The sequence below is a fragment of the Gymnoscopelus microlampas genome, assembly GCF_963454915.1.
Source record: "Gymnoscopelus microlampas genome assembly, chromosome: 23".
Classification (NCBI taxonomy): domain Eukaryota; kingdom Metazoa; phylum Chordata; class Actinopteri; order Myctophiformes; family Myctophidae; genus Gymnoscopelus; species Gymnoscopelus microlampas.
In genome coordinates, this window is record NC_139960.1 from 20,183,473 (window position 1) to 20,205,567 (window position 22,095).

Genomic DNA, 22,095 nt, shown 5'->3' on the forward strand with positions numbered 1-22,095 from the left:
ACCCGGTGTAGCCTATGCATGTGTGTGTGGGTGTGTTTGCATGTTGCTGCTCCTGGGTTGAGTTTACGGGAGATAATATTTTTTTTACTACCCGTCCAGCTGACAGGGCATATTATTATTATTCTCTGACCTCACCATGGCTTTACAACGGCTCCGTTCTGCACTGGGGATGAATGGGTGATTGTTTCTGACTGAGCGTCATCCAGCACCAGGCTCTGTGTGTGTGTATGTGTGTGTGTGTGTGTGTGTGTGGGGAGGTATATTTATTATACAGGAGGCCAGTACAGTGTTGTTGCGGCACTGGATGGATTTTCTCTAGTATGTTAACTTGTGATCTGCAATGATGATGATGACGCCTCGGGCAGTGACAGTGTAGACGCACGGAGAGGAATTAAAGGTTTTATGCACCTGTTTTCTGATTGATCACCTGTATTATCGTGCCGACATGTCAAACTCGAACAAAAGCAAGAAGGACAAGGAAATCCTCGCTGAATACGAGAGCCAAGTGAAAGGTAGGGTTATTATTATTTTCTGGGGATTTTTTATTTCTAACCCATCGGGGATCTGTGTGGGGTCCTACACTATAAGGCGCACCCACCTTTACCCTCTCCATCTCTCATTCAAGCTCTCTCTCACACACACACACACACACACACACACACACACACACACACACACACACACACACACACACACACACACACACACACCTGCCACATCCTTCTCTATGCCTACAATGCCTTGGCATTGGATTCAGCCCTCTATGCCTGACTGTGTGTGTATGGGTGGGTGTATGTATGGGTGCTGATGCTGACACCTCACCGTGAGACGTCAGTATTTCTGGGTTCATCTCGAGTGCTGCAAGGCGCCTGGGGGGTGAGGAGGAGGAGTAGGAGGGGTGTATTCTGCGGAGCCCTTGATCTCTCTGTCAGCCATGTGTAGGAGCGGGTGTTTGGCAGCTCTAGCATGCTGTACAGTCAAGCGGCTGTCAGAAGACCGTCTACCCTGGGCTTGTGTGTACATGGTCTGTCTAATGCACACCATCTCCGGCTGTCTGGGAGCACACAGCCGCTGTCTATTGGTATTCCTCTGAGGTTGTGACTGCAGTAGGCTCCCCTGTGTGTGTGTGTGTGTGTGTGTGTGCGACTGTGCGCGCATGTGTGTGTGTGTGTGTGTGTGTGTGTGTGTGTGTGTGTGTGTGTGTGTGTGTGTGTGTGTGTGTATCTGAGTGTCTGTGTCTGTGTCTGTGTGTGTGTGGTCTCCAGTGCATTAGATCCTGATCCGTGTGTGACTTCCCAATGTGTGATGATGGGACACATGGAGAAGCTATCATGTCTGCCAGCTCAACCAATCTTGCGAGAATGGCTGCCATGGTTACGGTGACTGTGGGCCCCCCGGCGCCATGGTTACTCCCACCTGCTATGGTGCCTCGGGGTACAGTCGGATGCCCTTTTCAGAACTCCAACTCCAACTTGTGACTGTACATGTACTCCACCCTCTCCATATCTCACTCATTCAATCTCTCTCTCTCAAGCTCACATTATTGCCGCTGAGACTTTGTCTATTATCATCAGTCCACTTTAGCATAGGTACAATCCTAGATTCCTGTACAGCAGTGATTCCCAACCCATGGGCCGGGGCCCACTTTAATACAGTATTGCATATTGTAGCTGTACTCTTACCTGCTCAGGATCCGCACACCTGTGGGGAATACTTAGCCAGTCAAAATAACAAGGCCTGTATAGTTGTGTGGAGAGCATTACTTTTTTGCGACACTTGGGACATTTATTCACCCGCAGATGCCAGTGCAGAGAGTCTAGGGCCTAGGCCATGCATGGCCTCATTGTTTTTTGTTGGCATGATTTTCGATCCTATTTCCAATCTCTCTTGGCTGAAGCTCTTGTTGGCTGTTTGTAATCTGCAATAAAAAGTGATGAGAGCCAAAAGACTATTCTGGGCTGTACAGATCTTGAATGATAGTGGAAGAGGTCATTTAACTCTGAGAGAGTAAATATGGACCCGCAAGTGTCCTAAATGGCATTTTCACTCTCTCAGAGCTAAATGAACAACACACTGAGGCCCGATGAGACTCTGGTGAATGCTGTATGTTCTGTGGGGACTGTTATGATCTTGATGTTCAATTGGACATTGTGAGACATTCTTCTGGTGACAGTAGAATTGTGGCCATCTTAATGTCCCTTTCATTTCATTGTACGTAATTTTCAGTCGTGCACACATTTTCTCAGTTATCTCTCTCACATGGCTTCTCACACTTGCAGCTCTCACATGCTCAGTTGTCACCTACGCCCACGCTGTCACTTGGCATCTAAAAGGAATATAGGCTCCTGCTTTGCACTGAAAGGCAAAACACCATGTTTCTGTCGTTTGATATTAAAGAGAATGGCGGAAATGGGGGTACCTTTCACCTTGGGTGTTTTCCTATTCTCAGATACCTCTCTCCCAGAAGGAATACAATACAGTAGTACACAGTAAGATACTCAGTTTACTGTAAATCTATCAATTTGTAACTCGGAGAGGGAAGGAATGGAAGTAGACCCTTAGGCATTTGGTTCCATTTGTTCATTCTGGAGTTAAATAAACACTGAGGATTTGACTGTGTACAAGCTAAATCTTTTTATTTTATTTTTGTTATGCTTGCTCACTTACTCAACCCTCTCTTCTGCTTCATTCCTTCCCCTGGCCTGCTGTGCTCATTCTGTCAGTGCAACACACTAATACATGAACAGTCTCTTCCATGGTCCCTTTTCTGTATGACACAGACACTCGCGCACGCACAGGATGAATCGAAACTGAGATCTTGAGTGATTAGATTTAATGGAGAGCAGCAGAGGAGAGCATTAGAACCAGTGCGTGCATGTGTGTCTTTACGCGTAGATGTTCGCCTTTGCATGTGTATATGTGAGGATGTGTGTGTGTGTGTGTGTGTGTGTGTGTGTGTGTGCGTGCGTGTGTGTGATCCTTACTCTGGTGGCAAGCAGCCAAAACACATGCGGGGATGCCCTGCATTACAATGACCACTCCGTTAAAGCACAGCTTTTTCCGCTGGGCCTCTTGTCCTATCTCTCTCCTGGCGTGGAGCTAAACGTATAGATCTGCATTGTAACTATGTGCTCTCCAAGTCTGCCTCCCCTCTCCGGCTCCTGATTGGTCAATGCAGTATGTGGTGTGTAATGTATACACATGAGGTATAGCCGCTCTCTCTCATCATGAGTGTGAGGGTGTGTTCAGCGAGGTGAGTCGCGCACAAGGTATAGCACACGGATTATGCATTATTGCTGACAATACACATTTGAATGCACAACAATGTTCCGGCGTATCGAGCAGGCTCCCGATCCTTATTGCCCCGACTCTTTCAGGGCTTTTGTGAGCTCCATGAGCATTACCCGCTCCACAGTGTGTGGGACATCTAATGTGTCTGAACGGAGCGGAGATGAGGATCTTCCCCTGCTTAATGAGAAATGCAAATCAAGCCGGGAGATGGGGTTCTGCAGGGGAGAGAGAGAGAGAGAGAGAGAGAGAGAGAGAGAAAGCAAGGGAGAGATGGAGCATAAAAAAGGCAGAGATGGAGGAGTGCTCCATGGGTGCTTGCACTGTAAAATCCCTAGTGTTCATTTAATTCTGAGGCTGTACAAATGGACCCAAATGGAGTTAAGTGAACACTCAGAATTTTACTGTGTGCAGCTGAGCTGCAGCTCTAGCTTTTTTTTGCCTGTGTCTGCATGTAGGTGATTACTGACCTCACATCTGCATACCTGAGAGAGATAGAGATAGGTAGATAGATAAGTATATGGATGGATAGTAAGGCTGGACAATTAACCGAAAATATATCAAAACCGATATTTAGAACCAATAACCGACTTAATCCATTATGACCTCTAGCAGATGTACAAGCTCGCAGCGTGCGGCACGAAGGGCTTGTAGATCAGCTATTTTTTAATAGCCTTCGCAAAAATCTAAAATGATACAGATGCTTTCCCGGTTTTAATGGGTTAATCATGCTCATGTGGTTAATTGTATAATTCACCAGCATTTCTTATATATATCAACGAATTGAAACGGTAAAAGTAGAATATGTTTTTATAATAGACTAAATTGATTAGTCTAACCACTTATATATTATATATTTATACTTTATTGTACAATGGTGGCGTAAAAAAATAGTCTGAAATAATGGTGATATTGATTTGAAGTCATATTGCCCAGCTTGGATGGATGGATGGATGGATAGATAGATAGACATATATAGATGTAGAGAGAAGTAAATGGACAAACATGGAAGGGAGATAGTGAAGTACAGTACACTGCAAAGTCCTGAGTTTTAATTAAAATCTAAGAGTGAAAAAATGGACCCGCAGGTCTAGTGAGCAAGCACATAATAAAGTGAGTGGCTGTGACACTGAGTAAATGTTTTAGAAAGCTGTATCATGTGTGTGTGTGTGTGTGTGTGTGTGTGTGTGTGTGTGTGTGTGTGTGTGTGTGTGTGTGTGTGTGTGTGTGTGTGTGTGTTTTCCTTAATGATTATCCAGCAGTAGTCTGCCCCCGTGTCCTTGGACCTGGTCGCCATAGTAACGACCACCTCCGAAGACAGTGCAAGCTTCCTGTTCCTGTTCAAGCAGTGACATCAGACGCCCGTGCGTGCAACACATGCACGCACGCTCACACACACGCTCTCACACACACACACACACACACATTCACGTACACACAAATGCATATTAACACATGTACGCGCTATGAAAATGTACATAATAATATGCCACATAAGAGTATAAAAAAGGATTGGTGCGAAGTGATAATTCCATATTTTCATCACGTGCTGAAGGCACTGTTATTTAGCGATATCAAGTAGATGTGTGCAGAAAAGGAGGAGACTCATTCATCTGCAAACAACATATGCATCAGGGTGTAACAGAACACACACTGTCGACGCTCAATATTGCTGTCTATTTCAGCGAGTGTCTTGCCTGATACACAATTCACAATTAATTATAACAAAAATAGCCGTTCTACAAGCTATGCTATTTTTGGTATTTTTGAAAAATGTTTGCCTATATGTCCAAAATGGGGACGCCAGGGTTAATGTGGTTAACCACTTAAACCCTGTACTTGGTTGACCAATTTCCCAAGGGCTCTATAGGCCCCCTAATGTTTTCACTCTACACTAAATCTCTTCACCGAAAATAGAAGATCTCCAAGCTCACAACACGCCGCATTGCGACGTGTTGTAAGCTAGGAGATCTGCTATTTTGGCCGAATGTTAGCCCTAGAAAGGGGATGCTAGGGTTGAAGTGGTTTAGCACAGTATTGGCAGTTCAGATGATCTCCACCCATACCATTGAGGAGGCCACCTTCAGCACGGTGGGGGAACTATTCCCTCGCTGATGCTTCACATTCGGTGACCTTCAGCCTGTGGTGATGCCTACCGCCGCACAACCACCGTGTGAACATTTGCCATTTCTCAAGTGAGAGACACAGATGAGCTGCCTCTCACAACGCCGGCCGGAGCCGCAACGCATTGATTTCCGCAGATGAGAGATTTCGCGAAACTAATCGATTCCGCGCCATACCGGATAGATACTCTGCATATTCCTTTCTGCTCGTGGGTGTTTGTGCTGAGCGCGTATAGCTCTCCTGGATCAAAAACTAAAAGGTTGAGCGTGTAGCTGGGGTGCTGTGGGGACATGGAAGGTTGGTTCTGTGACAGAGCCTTTCCCACTGACATCAAAGCGTAAAGATACCAGCATATAACCTTCACTTTGAATTCATTCTGATCCAAGGCAAGGCAGTGTTCTCCTGTAAAACACTACTCACTTAATGCTCTTTCCCTGTCCTATCTCTCTCTCCCCCTCTATCTGTCTTTCTGTTCATTTCCCCCCTCTTCCTAATCTCTTATAATTACCGAAATCTATTTGTTTCCAAGGAGTCACCTTGGAAAACATCCCTTGGCCAAAATAATGTTAAACAACACACAGTAAAACCCTCAGTGTTAATTTGAAAATGGACCCATTTTTACACTGTACACACACACACACACACACACACACACACACACACACACACACACACACACACACACACACACACACACACACACACACACACACACACACACACACACACACACACACACACACACACACACACACACAGAGAGCCCTACAGTCAGCATGGATACACGCTTCAGTGGTTGTTGTGTTTGACACTCTGCAGAAGCAGAATACACAATACTAACCCCCCACCTCTTCCCCCGTGCCTTCTTCCTTCCTCCTCTGTCACTCGTTTTTCTGCCCTCTCTTCTTCATCCTTTCCTCTGTTTCCTCGGTCTCTCTCACGCTCTCTCTTTCTCCATCTTTCTCTGTCCCTACCACACACACACACACACACACACACACACACACACACACACACACATCAACCCCCGGGGGACCCTATCCACTCCACTACCTGTTGTCCTGGCAACCACACACTGTGTGTGAACCACGTGATGAGGAAGGTGAAGACGAGAACTCAGATCTGCCGCATCGACATGCACACACACACACGCACGTACGCATGCACGTGCACATGCACAGACATACGCAAGCAAAGACACAAACACGTACACACAGACACGTCATTACGTCAATATGATTCATAGAGAGACCCCCCATAGCTTACCACCGTGGGCCCTAAGCCTCAGCAAGTATTTGCAACTCGCCCATTATGGAATTTTGTGTGCGTGTGTGTCTGTGTGTGCGTGTGTTTCCACTCTCATTTGTGGTGTGTTTGTTGCCATTGGGAGCTTTCAAAATGGCTGCTTGCTATCTATGCCATGTTTTATAGACACTTAAGTACTGCACATAATAAGGAAGGAAATTGGTACGATAACTGCAAAACATATACAAGATTCACAACAGCAGTATAGTGTGTACAGTCAAGTGATACATTACTAGAGCAATATTTTTGGGTGTAAGCCGTGGGATTTAGTAGTAACTTCCATCTGTGTGTGTGTGTGTGTGTGTGTGTGTGTGTGTGTGTGTGTGTGTGTGTGTGTGTGTGTGTGTGTGTGTGTGTGTGTGTGTGTGTGTGTGTGTGTGTGTGTGTGTGTGTGTGTGTGTGTGTGTGTGTGTGTGCTTGCGTGCATAGATGTGCGGGTCCAGTTGGTGGAACAGCAGCGGTGTCTGGAGCAGCAGACTGAGATGCGAGTTCAGCTGCTCCAGGACCTGCAGGACTTCTTCAGGAAGAAGGCCGAGATCGAAACGGAGTATTCCAGAAACCTGGAGAAGCTAGCAGAGAGGTTCATGGCCAAGACACGCAGCACCAAGGACCACCAGCAATACAAGTAGGCCCAGAGGCAGATGTGTGTGTGCGTGTGCGTGCGTGTGTGTGTGTGTTTGCAAGCATACATGAACATAATTAGCTGTAATTAATGCCTTCACTAAATGGTAAGTATAATTGTGTGTGTAGGGGGTAGTATAATTGCCTTTAATTGGGCATGTTGTTAGTGTGGGCTGGTTTAAGGGGGTGTGCACATGATTGCGTGCGTGCGTGCGTGTTTCATGTGTGTGTGTTTGTGTCTGACAAGTATGTAGTTAAACCCTTTTCCTGTCTCACTTACAGGAAGGATCAGAACTTGCTGTCTCCAGTTAACTGCTGGTACTTACTACTGAACCAGGTAGTGTGTGTGTGTCTGCGTGCATTAATTCATCAGGATAGATATATTAAAGGTAGGGTACGTGATATTTTTTGTTAAAACAAAAAGTTATTTGTTATTAGGTTCAAGCACTATATTCTGATACTAATCAATGTTGTAGAGTGTTAAATAACAGGGGTCTCCCCATCTCTCCAGCTTGTTAGTAAACAGAAAATACATTTTCAGGTGGGTTGAAACATTTCAGCCAATCAGGAAAGAGTAAGAGTACCCATATATCAGCTTCAATGTTATAGTGTTCCAGTTCCAATTTTGTCTGCTCATTTCTTAGTGCCATCACGTTCAGTTTCAATTTAACTTGTTTAATCTGTATTCGGTGCAAGTTCTCTCTCCTGATTGGATAAAATAGGTATCCCGACCTGAAAATGCATTTTCTATTTACTAAAGAGCAGGAGACACAGGGAGACTCCTGTTACTGAACAAACACTCTATATCAATGAGTACTATCAGAATATAGACCTATTTAGCTCTTATTTTAACAAAAAAATATAATTGACCCTGCCTTTAAAGGGAAATGTAACAGATGTATATAAATCATTCTGATGGGAGGAGATCATATTATAGTTTGGGAAAAACACATAGAATATCTTCTGTGTATTTCTCCTGCGAAATGTAATGTACCACCAGTGACATCGTCGTTTGTCACGGGTGTACACTCTCCCATTGTGTGGGAGAATACAGAGGACATACAGTAGGGTATTTTTCCTCTACACTTTAGTATCTCCTACATCGTAATAAAGGTATTTAGCTTGAGAATCGTAAAGATATTTTACCTTTAACAAATGTCAAGGACGCATACAATTCTACTGCAAGCCCCCCCCCCTGTTGGCAGGTCTGCTCACAACCTGGTTCAGCTCACACCCCGATAAAAGCAGACTGTTCAACACCAGCCCGTGGCCACCAGGACAGCGAGGAGATGGTCACCAGAGGTTTTGAGGGGATGCTTTTGGGAGGTGCTCTGTGAACCACAAGAGGAGGATATTGATGGACTATAGAGACATGCATTACGGAACACATATTTCTGTGTGGACAGTATCATACCCACCAGGACTGTACGCTGCTTTTCTTACAACTATCCCTGGGTCACCACCAGTCACCTAAAGTGTGGTTCGAAACCTTTTTTCCTTGCATCCCCCCCTTCTTACATCTGACACAAGCTGAGACCCCCCACACACACACACACACACACACACACACACACACACACACACACACACACACACACACACATGTGCATCGTGCATGCATACACAAACACAAGCGTGTGCACGCACATAATCTTTTGTATTTCAAAATGTTAACCACTTAATCCCTATATTTTTATCATACAATGTTTAACACATTTTGGACCACCTCCAAGCAGACATGGCCTCACTCATGCGGTCTATGATCTTTGGATCTTTTCCGGGGGAACGGTGACCTAAAGGCTCTTCTTAATATAATCTGAAGGTCATCTACAGAAGGTTTCAGATTACATGGCAATTGTGGGGTGTATCAGAGGAGGACAGGAGCAAGTGTACTGGAGCCTGGTGGTGGACTTTGTTAAGTTGTGCAGCAACAACCTTCTGCAGCTCCATGCCACCAAGACTGGAGATGGCGGTGGATTCCAGGAGATCCAGAGCCCTGCCTGCTCCTATCGGTATTAACAGCAACAGTGGAGTCCTACAAATTCCGGAGAGTGCAACCGGTCAGCAGGTTGGAGTGGGCTGTAAATACAGAAAGAAATGGGAAAAAAGACCATTACTGCACCAAAAGTACTAGTCAACAAACTATACTATAAAAACTGGTCAAACATTGGCCAAATTGTCAAATAATATAAGAGGAAAGAATATTTAAAATAACCGATTTACAAGCTCACAACGCCTCGCGTTGCAAGGCGTTGTGAGCTTTTGTTATTTTTTACAATATTTATCTCTGGAACCGAGTCAAACTAAATGTAATGCCTCAACTCCTACAATTCCAAGTGCTTGTCAGGGTGGGGGGTCCCCAGTTCGAATATGATTATTTTTGGGGGTCAGGGCCTGAAAAGGTTGAGAACCACTGGCATAATATCAGCAACAGAGAGATTGATACGTGCTGATCCCTGTCTGAGGTACAGTTTCTGCTGGCAGATATCAGGACTTTCAACAAGTCTCTCCACTCATTGTCCTGTAATTAAGAACATATAGATAGAAGAAAGAATGCTGTTTTTGCACATGTAGCCTTTTCACATGTAGGCCTACTGCTGTTTTTTGCATAGCATTAGTGTTTCTATGCTTCTATGAATAGAAACACTCCCCAACCATTTGGCTGGAAAGTGACATTGCATTGCATCGCATGCATTTTTATTCTAGTGCCATGTCCTGTCTTTGTGTACTATGTCCCTTTTTGTGCTGTGTCTTGGTTATGTTTTTTTTACAGTGTTTTTTGTATAGTAAGCTAAAACAAGCTTACTTGTGTCTGTGCCTTATTCTGTGTGTTTTTTATTACTTCTTCACTACTGTGTTGCTGCTGAAACAACTGTAATGCATAAATTAAGTTTGTATCTATGAACGTTTTTATCTAGAAAGTTTGTTTATAGAATGAAAGCGAGAGATGGAGAACAGTAGATAGCTAATGTTCTCCATCTCTCGCTTTCATTCACCCTATATCCCTCTCTCCCTCATGCCCTCTCCGTCTCCTCCATTCTTCTCCCCAGGTGAGGAGGGAGAGTAAGGATCATGCCACCCTCAGTGACCTCTACTTGAACAATGTCATCAGTCGCCTCACACACATCAGCGAAGACTCAGCCCGCCTACTGAAGAGGGTGAGCCAATCACAGCCTGCGTTGCTTACATATTTGACAAATGAATGCGATGAACCCATGAGGATGAACAGAAAAAGTGAAGCTGATGCAGTGAAGAGTGCTTTGTGATGTGGCTTGCAACGCAGGGATGTGTACAGAACACAGTGCAGAAAAGCTTCAGGGATCAAGCTGAAAATAATAATAATTAAAAGAAATACCCGTTCAGGAGCGCTAGTAAAGGTCAACCAGGCAATACACAGACCACATTACTACAAATGTCTTACTGTAGACTTGCTATGCATTGTCAGTAGATGGCCACACTAGAGAGGATGGAAATCCCTCATTAAGCTTATGGTCTAGATTTAATTAATTCAATTTAATTACAGTTAGACCTTAATTAGTTCATTTTAAGGTCAGGCAATGTTAGTATGGCTAAGCTCAGTCATAGCATTGATGTGGTTATGGTTAGGGTAAGGATCTGGTGAACGTGTTCCAGCGGGACTGCCGTCCTTTCTAGGGTGGTCATCTAGCGACGACTGTTCCGAACTTCCAATGTGGCTCAGGACCTGTGTGGTATGGTATTCCCATGTCTTCCCATACCTGTCTTCACTGTCTGATTCAAATAATGGATAAATGCCTTCAAATGGGGGGGACGGACGACATCCATTCTAGTAGCATGGATTTTGGCAAGAATGTGAAGCGCTTTAACCTAAAACTAAATTGAATTCAGCTATGTAGATGTTTTAGAAAATTTCCCATTTTCTAAATAATTCCTTGAATTTTCTTTACATAATTTACAGCAAAAATACAAGGACCCTAAATCATGACCGTGACTAAAAAGCTTTTAGAAGATCAGTTTAGTAGGGCACAGGTGAAGGGGAAATGCAGTGGTGGGCATGGCAGCTGCTCCACTTCTTTTTCAAAGTCTGTTAAAGTATGAGAGAGGGGCTGTGGGAAGGGAGTTGATTGTAATGAAAAGTAAAAGTCTATATTCCCCGGGGCTGTACCACAAATTAAACATGCACACTTGCACGTGCATAGATGCTCTCTCTCTCTCATACACACACACACACACACGCACATCCCCACACACACACACACACACACACACACACACACACACACACACACACACACACACACACACACACACACACACACACACACACACACACACACACACACACACCCGTACCCTCTCACTCACTCATACACACACGCCTCCAAGTTTAGCACAGCATGTTCATTATTAATCTCTGTTCCAGCTCGTCTTTTATTCATGATTTCTAAAGTGCAGGGGATGCCAACAGCAATGTGCTGAGCGGCCTCCATCACGGCAGTGTTATAACCGCTCATAGAACTCCTGACATGCTCTGGTGAGGATGCTCTAATAACACAAGCAGACTGTCTCTGATAGCACGGGGAGGATGTCCTGCTTAGTGGTGGAAAGAATACTCAACCCCAATACTTTTAGTCAAAACATGACTCGTGGTCAAATACTACCCAACTGCAGTACAAGTGAAAGTTGCTCCGTCACATTTGTACTTGAGTTATAGTATTGGAGTTCAAAAGCACATGCTTTTTAGAATACTTAAGTATTCAAAAGCACAAATTACAAAGTACATTTGATTTTATATCAATGCACTGCTGTTTACAAATTTTGTCATTTTAACCCAAAAATTCAAAGATTTTCCATACATTTTCAAACATATCAATAATAGTAAAAATAGCCGATCTACGAGCACAATGCGTCGCATCGCGACACGTTGTGAGCTTGTATATCTGCTATTTTAACTATATTTGAAATAGTATAATTTCATGTACTTTTTCCCTTCCTAGAAATGTAATGGAGTCAAAATACAATATTTGTCTTTGAAATGGAGCGGAGAGAAAGTCATAATCATCCGAAAAGAAAAATGCTCAAGTAAAGTACCGATACTCAGAAGATGTAGAACATCACTCAAGTAAATGTACTTAAACGTTACTGGCCAACACTCGTCCTGTTTAGTGGCCATGACAACGCTGTAACAGCCCAGTGGCCATGGTGACGGGCTCAGCTGATCCTGCTCAGCAGGCGCTATGGAAGGGGATTCATCCATTCTAGGATTCCAGTCATTTAGCATAATGCAATATTAATGCGGCACCTCGCTGCCACACATAGCTCCTTCCCAAACCAGTCGAGCTGTTTAATCCATTAAGACCGGGAAAGCATACCGTGTCATTTTAGATGTTTAGCTATAACCATTATTTTATACGTTGGGCTATTCAAAAATAGAAGATATACAAGCTCAAGCTTGTTTTTTTTGAAGAATCGTGAAAGTGTGTGCAAATCTTTGAATATATATGTTTTTTAAAGCAAACATTTTTTACTCAAATCTTTGCTTCTGGGGATTCTACAAATGTCTTCTAAATCCTAACAGTTTTTTTTTTTAAACTTATGTTGCTATAATATCAGTGGTTCTCAAACTTTTTTCATGTGAAGGACCACCCAAAATGATATGTATTTGTCCGCTGGACCCCCCCATCTCAAAATATTGTATACAGAAGCAAAGTGAGTTGAAAATATATATATAATATATGTTAAAAGATTTGCACAGATATTTTAGCGCGACACAAGGTGCCGTGCTATGAGCTTGTATATCTGCTATTTTTTAATAGGATTGAATAGAATACAATACCGGATTGAATGGGTTAATGCATGAGACAGGAATTCATTTTTGTGCCTATACTGTACAGTAAAGCGAGGGAGTCGGGCACCGTTTGTTTAATTTATGATTTCATTTGTTTGTGTGTGGCTTTATCCATTTATTTATATACCACTATTCAGCCTGCTTGATTGATCTGTAGTGCTTATTAACCCTGACATTTCCATTTCCCACATAACAGCCTGGGAAATGGAAACTTCTGTATGTTCGCTTTCTTTCCGGTCCCAGGCAGTTATACCCTGATGATATTTCTGCCTGATCTTCTCCCATCTTTTTCTCTGCTCTCTCTCCTGTTATCTCTCCTTCCAATGTTTCCCACTCGTAGAGTAAGGAGATCACCTTTCAGCTACAGGAAGATCTGATGAAACTTCTGAATGAGCTTTACACCGTAAGTGTAAATTGAAAAAGGTTTCAACCCTGTGGCTCTTTCCCTGCTGGAAAGGAATGGATTCAAATGGATACCAAATGCATGTTGATCATGATGAATTTGATTCTAAGCATACTCAAATAGGCTCTATGCACAGCAGCCATATTGGGAATGAATTGGGCCCCTGCCTTACTTCCTTTTACAGGTGTTACCAATGATACTAATTAAGGCTCTGTTCCATTTAGTGTGGCATAGTGGTTGTCTTATTTTCAAGGACCCCCATAACTCTGAGAGTGTACAAATGGAACCAAACGAGTTACACACCCACCATAAGGGGAACCAAAATGGAGTGTTTCTAGTGAGCCAACATGCACGATATCAGCACCCTGACCCGAATGGAACAGAGCCTTCATTAGTATCATTGGTAACACCTGTGAAGGATGTAAGAAGAGGCCCAATTTCTTTCCAATAGGGCTGCTATGCATAGAGCCTATTTGGGCTTCCATCTTGCCTCTTCTCTATGCCTTGCAAGTGTAAAATACATTTTAAGTATTTTCTGTCTCAGAGGCCGAGTTAATATCAATGTTTGTCTCGGGTGTGACTTCTGGCCCTCCAGTCTAGCCTAAATAAGAACAGGGTCCAAATGAACTAAGGGGGACCTGATAACCTTGAAAAATACAAAAGTGTACGGTGTCCTTAGAACTTCCCTCAATTGTCAGCCAAGCATTCATCATGCATCGGTTGTCAGACAAAACTCCATCAACGGTCAGACAAAACTCCCTCAGCTGTCAAACAGAACTCTCTCAGCTATCAGACAGGTTTGTCTGACAACTGATGGATGTCACTGCTATAAGTGGGTCAAGTTGATTCTGCCCACGGCTTTATCAGCGTTGTTTATTCTAAGTCTCGTTCATTGTTGCGTTGTGGTCCACGGCCGGTAGGTGATGAAGACGTATCACATGTACAATGCCGAGACGATCAACGCGGAGACCAAACTGAGGGAGGCGGAGCGTCAGGAGGGGCGTGTCAAGGGCGTGTCCAGTACAACTGGAGGGGTGGAGCCGGTGTTTGGCCTGAGAATAGAGGAGCGCCACCAGAGACGTAACGCTGCCCGTAAGATGGAGAAAATGAAGGAGAAGGTATTGAATCCACAAAGGGACGCCCTCGAGGCATACATACTTTATTCTCCCCAAATTCTCCCCAACATCTTTTCACCACTTTGTCCATCTCTCACTTAAACAGAGGAAGGCGAAGTACTCTGAGAATAAACTGAAGACTCTGAAAGCCAGGAACGAGTACCTCCTTACTATGGAGGCCACCAATGCCTCTGTATTCAAATACTACATCCATGACCTGCCTGATATTATAGACGTGAGTATGCAGCCACACATGCAATCGAATTCCTCCAAGTACGATCACATTTCTTTAGGTTTTTCACATTATTCCCTGTGCGCTACTAATGCGGTCGTAATTGTGGTGCTCTCTCTTCCATCTCCACCGGCCTCGTCGCAGTGTTGTGACTTAGGGTACCACTCCAGTCTGAGTCGGGCACTGAGGACCTACTTGTCAGCAGAGCTGAGCCTGGAGGCCTCCAGGAGGGCCGGCCTGGAGGTGCTGGAGGGGGCCGTGGAGGGCTTGGACCCTGCCCGTGATCGACAGCGTCTGCTGGGCCTCTACCCTACTGCCTTCTGCCCCCCGTCACGTTTCAGCTTCCAGGCCCATATGGGAGACACGGTCAGCAAGCACATTGCACATCGTTGTTCAGTCTATTGCAGTGTTTCCCAAACTTTTTTACTCGGGAACCAAAAGATACATTTGGTGTCTCCCTGAGACCCAAACTTACAATAATACATTATGAATTAACCACTTATGCCCTATTTAATTGTGAAAAATGCAGATCTACAAGCTCACAACGCATCATGATGCGCCACGTTGTGAGCTTGTAGATCGTCTATTTAAAAAAAAAAAGATATTTGCTTGCAACCCATATATATATATATAGGTCCACGACCCCGACGCATTGTTTGGGAAACACTGGTCTATTGTGCTCCTCCTTATTATCAGGTGGCCCAGATCGCTGCCCAGCCGCAGGTCCAAGCTGAGCTCACTCTCCGACTCACGCAGCTCCAGACTCGCCTTGCTACTCTCAAGATAGAGAATGAAGAAGTGAGACACACACACACACCCACACACATTAGAACATGACGACGATGCAAGACTTTTGGGTGTGATGTTGATTTTGGAGACCACAATTACCGATGTTTTCACCGATAATTTGTCAGAAAGTGCAACATTTCTTAATCAATTTGAGAACATTTAACTTCTAAGAAAACAATGCATAACCTTCAAGAACATTTAACTTAAATAATACAATGAAAAAGCAAACAAGTAAATATAAAATATACACATGAACTGAATATAACTTTATTTAAGGAGGATTTATAGAGGATGTATAAGCTCACAACATGTCGCATCATGACGTGTTGTGAGCTTGTAGTCTGAAAAAACTATTTTATCGGCTGCATAATTGCTGATACCATCAAAAAGTCAAATAGTGGCTGATAAATCGCTCTGGCCCTAAAACACACACACACACACACACACACACACACACACACACACACACACACACACACACACACACACACACACACACACACACACACACTCACTTCTTGACATACTACATTCTTCATAGCGCAAAGTGTGTGCAGATTGCAAAGTAGTGTTGACTCACCCTGAAGGGCAAAACATTGCTGATGGGGTCTGGATTAATGAGCTGCATCTGCGCGTCTCAGCAGTCTACAAGTGTACATACTGTACAGTAGACACCCTCATTACCATATACAAATAAAAACACGCTCATCATCATTACCAGAAATATAAACACTCTTTACATGCAGACTATTCACACAGCTCATTGAACACCCTTTGAACTGAAAACTTGCGCTTCACTTTTATTTGTAATATTCCTATGGCATGGCTTTAGCCATCTAGAAATAGGTCTGCCTGTGTGTGTGTCTGTCTGTTTGTCCGGGGTAAATCTGGCAAACTGCAGCACCGATCAGCGCCAAATTTCTTGTGCACGCTGCCAGTATTTTCTGAAATATGTATGTATATACTGTATATATATATATATATATAAGTGTGTATAGCAGTGTTGATTTCGTCGACTAAAACTATGACGAAAGATGTTTGTCGATTACCTTTTTTCACTGACGAAAACTAAATAAAGATGAAATAAAAACTGAGCTACTATGACTAAAACTAAGACTAAATATGTTGACAATTTCGTCAACAAATAAAAGCCACAATGATGCTCTTGCATGAAACATCACCAAGACAGTCATAGTGGCTATCATAATGGCCAACCGTTGATTTATAGCATCCAAAGGAGATTTCTTTTTTTGCATTTAATGGGTGTTTTGCTAATTCAGCTTCGTTACTTACTTACTAGACTAAAATGGACTAGTGGAGAAGAGATCCAGTAGAACTAAAAGACAAGTCATTTTATGTTTGGTTGCGTTCAGGTGTTGCGCTCTGAAAATAGCCGATCTACAAGCTCACAACGCTTCGCAGCACGACGCGTTGTGAGCTTGTAGATCGGCTATTTTCAGCATGCAACCAAGTGTTAAATCAGCCATTACGACGCCATCAAGGCACCACCAAAATACACTTTAGTCGACTAAATCAACTGTAGATTTAGTCGACAAAAATCTTATGATATTTAGTCGTCTAAAACTAGACTAAACATTAAAACATTTCAGATGACTAAAATGTGACTAAAACTAAATGGAATTTGATTCAAAAGACTATGACTAAAACTGAATCAAAATTTGCTGTCAAAATCAACACTGGTGTATAGTTATTATATCACTTTTATGATAAAATTCAATGGGGCATGGACTGGGCTGAAACCTTGCACACATTTTGAGTCATGCGTCATAGACGACTGATGCCACATGAAGTCCAAGAACCACATTGGAGCCATGCTGTTATTAGACCCAGTCTTACTTTCTTTTTTTGTGTGCGTGCAAGATTTGAGTTTGCCACGCTGTAATCGAGAAGAATCAATGCCTTAATACTCCTGACATTTGTTTAGGTTTTTTTTAGCTATTACATTGATTTATTTTGTTGCTGAGGCACAGTACTCATCATTACAGAGTGCCAAAAACGGTCCGGACCGTTTTTTCATAATCCAAACGAGGAGTGCGAAGAAAAGTTTCAACTGGCTGCAACTATGGAACGGATTACCTAATGTTTTACATTTTTTCCCCCGATTGTACGAGACCCCTGTGTGTGTAATGAGGGGATCACCGTGAGGACGGTGATCACTGAAAATATTTTGTGACTACTTGAAAAAGGTTCAAAAATTGTTAAAAATCCAGTCACTGACTGAATGTTTAAAAAAAAAAACTTGGCACTCAATGTGTTAATTCGGGCGTTCAAATAAGCGTTCTTATGAAAATGTCAATAAAGCATCTCCAGAAATTGACGATGATTTACAGTTGAATATTCTCCGGGTTCTCTGGGTTCTAGCTTTGGGAGAGAGGTGTTCACGTTCAAGCACAGTAGTACTAATACTCCCCCGGGTATGATGCAAGTATGATCCACGTGTTTATGGTCTGCTAGTTGTACGAACTCTTGTTTTATTATTGTATTGTTTTATTGGATCTTCTTTAGTCAATACACTTATTTGTTTTAGCTCTTGCTCACTTGATTTTGCTATTTGTCTGTTTAAGAAAGTAGGTAGCTGATATATTTCACTTTTACCTTAGCGCTAGGTATACTGTTGGTTGCCTGTTTTAGCAGAAAATGCACTTCTGGTGATTAGTAGTTTCGTTCCCTACCTATGCTGAATGCACTTATTGTAAGTCGCTTTGGATAAAAGCGTCTGCTAAATGACTGTAATGTAATGTCATTTAACGCTATTTTTGAAGGTTTTCACCTATAATGATAAGCCCAAAATAGGGACGCCAGGGTTAAATTAGTTAAATGGCAAGTATATGCACCAGCCCTGTCCGCTTTCCCTCCTCCAGGTGAAGAAGACATGGGGGGCCACTCTCACCACCCTCCAGGATATGACGGTGCTGGACGACTATGACGTTTCCCAGAGTTTCACTCACAGCCCTTCGTCCGAGTCGGTCAAATCCAGTGTGTCGGATGGCTACTTGAACAAACCTAGCCTAGCCAAGAGGAGGGCCAACCAGCAAGAGACTGAACTCTTCTACTTCAACGTAAGAACAGAAGCATTCAACCGAACACGTATTTGACACGAATAACGTAAGTGAATAACTGACTTTGTGGTTGCTGTGTGTTGTTGTCGTCATCAGAAGTTTCGCGAGTATCTGGAGGGAAGTAATCTAATTTCCAAACTCCAGGCGAAACATGATATTCTGAAGAAAGCCATATCAGAGGGTAAAGACATAACTCAATTGTTGGCTCTTATTTTTCTCCCTCTTCTTTAATATACATTTTTATTACAACCGGTGTGCACTAATGCCTGTCTTTCTGTCATTGTGTCTGTAGGGTACAAGGCTGACATGCTGACTACCAGGTGAGTGAAATGACAGGCTGTAATGCTGTTTGGTCAACAATTTGATCTGATCAAGGTTCAAGGTTACTGCATTTGTTACATCTTGTTTACGGGGTACAGAAGAGCAACATTCTTTTGTTCTGGTTTCCTCAGACACTGTAGCAGCAGTAATAATAATAATCATCATCATCATCATCATAATAAACATATAACGGCATGGGAATAACAAACAAAAAAAGAATGATCAGAGAATCGAAGATAGCAGCAGTTTCAAGACATTTTGTCCATTGGTCTTAGAGCTTAATCCATTAAGACCGGGAACACATCTGTGTCATTTTAGATGTCTTTGGCTATTCAAAAATAGCCAAAGACCTCGATTTTTCAAAAGACACGATTTTTCAAAAATAGCAGATATACAAGCTCATAGCGCGGCACCGAGTGCCGCGCTATGAGCTTGTATATCTGCTATTTTTGAAAAATCGTGAACATTCGTGGCAAAATCTTGGATTATATATTTTTTAAAGTGAACATTTGTAAAATATTTAGTTCCAGCAACCCCCAGAAGCAAAGATTTGAGTTACAAATGTCTGCCAAAAAAAAGAAAAATATTCAAATATTTGCACAACTTTTCATGATTTTTCAAAAATAGCAGATCTATAAGCTCATAGCGCGGCACTCGGTGCCGCGCAATGAGCTTGTATATTTGCTATTTTTGAATAGGTGCATGAAGGTGCTATGTGAAAGTTAGGAACCTCTGTCAATTGTTTCACACCCAGGCTGGTTTTCTATCGTTTTCTTTTATTGTTGCTACAATGTCAAGGAGCCCGAACCAAATGATTTGACTCTCGTGTGCCAGTATATGAGATGTAACGACAAATGAACAAATCTTGAAATCTAGAAAGTCTTGAGCTCACTACGAGGTGTTGGAACTCTGAAATCCATGTAATCGAGACTTCCTCTCTCCTCTCATTATAGTCGTGGGCGGAAGAACTCCCACAGCAAGCACCAGGTAGTAGTTCTTTATTATTATGAGACTGTGTGTGTGTGTGTGTGTGTGTGTGTGTGTGTGTGTGTGTGTGTGTGTGTGTGTGTGTGTGTGTGTGTGTGTGTGTGTGTGTGTGTGTGTGTGTGTGTGTGTGTGTGTGTGTGTGTGTGTGTGTGTGTGTGTGTGTGTGTGAAATATCAATCTTTCCTGAATGTATTCTCACAGCTTGGGTGTCAATTGTGGTTATTAGTCTTTATATTTGGTAGTCGAGGACAGGTGCACACGTACAGACTAAACACATAGCAAGCATACCCATTGGCCAGGCTAGTTTACCTATTTTTGCATGTAAAATCTCTGTTAATGTTACTGTCTTTTCCTTTCTAAATATGTGGACATGAATTAGCAAGGTGTGTGTTATAATGTGTGCATTTCTGTTTGCGATGTACATAGGACTCAACTAAAGCCATACCTATGCTTGTGGAGAGCTGTATCCGCTACATAAACCTACATGGTGAGTCTGGAGTTTCATATTTCTTTATTAATCACAAATAATCTGGTTACAGGAGAGTAGTGGCAATCGCAATCCGTGCAATTCTCTTGTACCCAGTGCATTTATTACTCTATAATAAAGTGGATTTTTATTTATCATGTTCATAAACTCTAAATTCCACACTTATATGCACGCGCACACACACACACACACACACACACACACACACACACACACACACACACACACACACACACACACACACACACACACACACACACACACACACCACGTCTTGTTTCGTTTCCAACAGGTCTTCAGCATCAAGGCATATTCCGGGTGTCAGGGTCACAAGTGGAGGTTAATGACATCAAGAATTCCTTTGAGAGAGGTAAGAGTTCAGAGTCACCTGAAGGTCATCGTGACTTGACAGGCTTTTGGGGGTATATCATAAAATTCTTGAGTGTCAATTTAACTCTATTTTAACTGCGTAACTTGGCGCCTTGGCACATGGTCTTAACTTGCGCCATAGGGGTGTGTCCAGCACAATGGTCCTATCTAGAGGATTCAATTAGTCGTGAGTTTGTTTTTCGGCCACTACGTTAATATAACCAATCAGAGTGGTGGGTGCCAACGCCTTTAAGAACTATGAGAACCATGTTGCGCCCACGTGAGGTGCATTCCTATCTAAGTGGTGGAGAGCAGAAGACTTACAGAATGCTTTTCTTGCGACAAAACCAATGTCCTCAATGGAGTGAAAGCATGCAAGCTTAAAATCTATGGGATTTTAAGCTTGCATGCTTGCACATTAATAATGTTATATAATCATGTCAGGAGACGCGGGTGAAACAAAAGCTCTCGACTCACCAAAATATTTAAACGAGAGGTTTCCAAACTCACTCTAGGCTCTAGAAGTGCTTAGCGCTGGCAGAAGATAGGGCCCTGGGAGTGTCAAAATTGACCCTTGGCGCCATTTATTCTAGCCTGGTAAACCATCCTGGTCCTTCCACTTTTTGGTGTCTGCAAAACGCCCACACATCGCGTGAGGCCAGACCCGGTCTGCAGAATGACACATGACCATGTGAATTCACGTAACAAGAATGTTTACCAGGCTACATTTATACCTTTCTCAGAGTTAAATTGACACTCTGGACTCTTTAATAGTGTGACATGGTGATTGACTTAGCCCGTCTGTTGCCTAGGCAATGACCCACTGATTGACGAGGAGAGCAACCGTGACATCAACTCAGTGGCCGGCGTGCTGAAACTCTACTTCAGGGGCCTGGAGAACCCGTTGTTTCCCAAGGATAGGTTTAATGACCTCCTCAACTGTGTTCGTGAGTGTCTCGAAGATTTTATAGTGTGTGTTTACGTAATGTTGTTGGTGTGTGTCTGTGTGCGCGCGTGTGTATGTATGTGTGTGTGGGCGTGCGTGCGTGCGTGCATGTTTTTTTTGGGGGGTGGGGGGGGTTGTTCATTGTATATCTCGATCTGTGATTCTCACCCTTTTTCATTTCAAGGATTCCTATTTCATGTT

At 43.1% G+C, this 22,095-nt stretch overlaps 1 protein-coding gene across 1 annotated transcript in view; it reads left to right on the forward strand.

The window, feature by feature from the left end:
* Positions 1–388: 388 nt before the first annotated feature.
* The window catches only part of LOC311039647 (SLIT-ROBO Rho GTPase-activating protein 1-like), a gene marked incomplete at its 3' end in the record, with an annotated part of 27,252 nt that continues 5,545 nt past the window's right edge, over positions 389–22,095 (forward strand). Inside the window, exons 1-16 of the mRNA XM_084049584.1 lie at positions 389–512; positions 7,147–7,342; positions 7,621–7,675; positions 10,389–10,496; positions 13,506–13,568; positions 14,489–14,686; positions 14,790–14,918; positions 15,060–15,281; positions 15,612–15,713; positions 18,587–18,784; positions 18,881–18,965; positions 19,077–19,104; positions 20,059–20,092; positions 20,519–20,579; positions 20,872–20,949; positions 21,761–21,895. Coding sequence (XP_083905710.1) covers positions 446–512; positions 7,147–7,342; positions 7,621–7,675; positions 10,389–10,496; positions 13,506–13,568; positions 14,489–14,686; positions 14,790–14,918; positions 15,060–15,281; positions 15,612–15,713; positions 18,587–18,784; positions 18,881–18,965; positions 19,077–19,104; positions 20,059–20,092; positions 20,519–20,579; positions 20,872–20,949; positions 21,761–21,895 — 1,759 coding nt within the window. The 5' untranslated portion in view covers positions 389–445. The remainder of the gene's footprint in view (positions 513–7,146; positions 7,343–7,620; positions 7,676–10,388; positions 10,497–13,505; positions 13,569–14,488; positions 14,687–14,789; positions 14,919–15,059; positions 15,282–15,611; positions 15,714–18,586; positions 18,785–18,880; positions 18,966–19,076; positions 19,105–20,058; positions 20,093–20,518; positions 20,580–20,871; positions 20,950–21,760; positions 21,896–22,095) is intronic.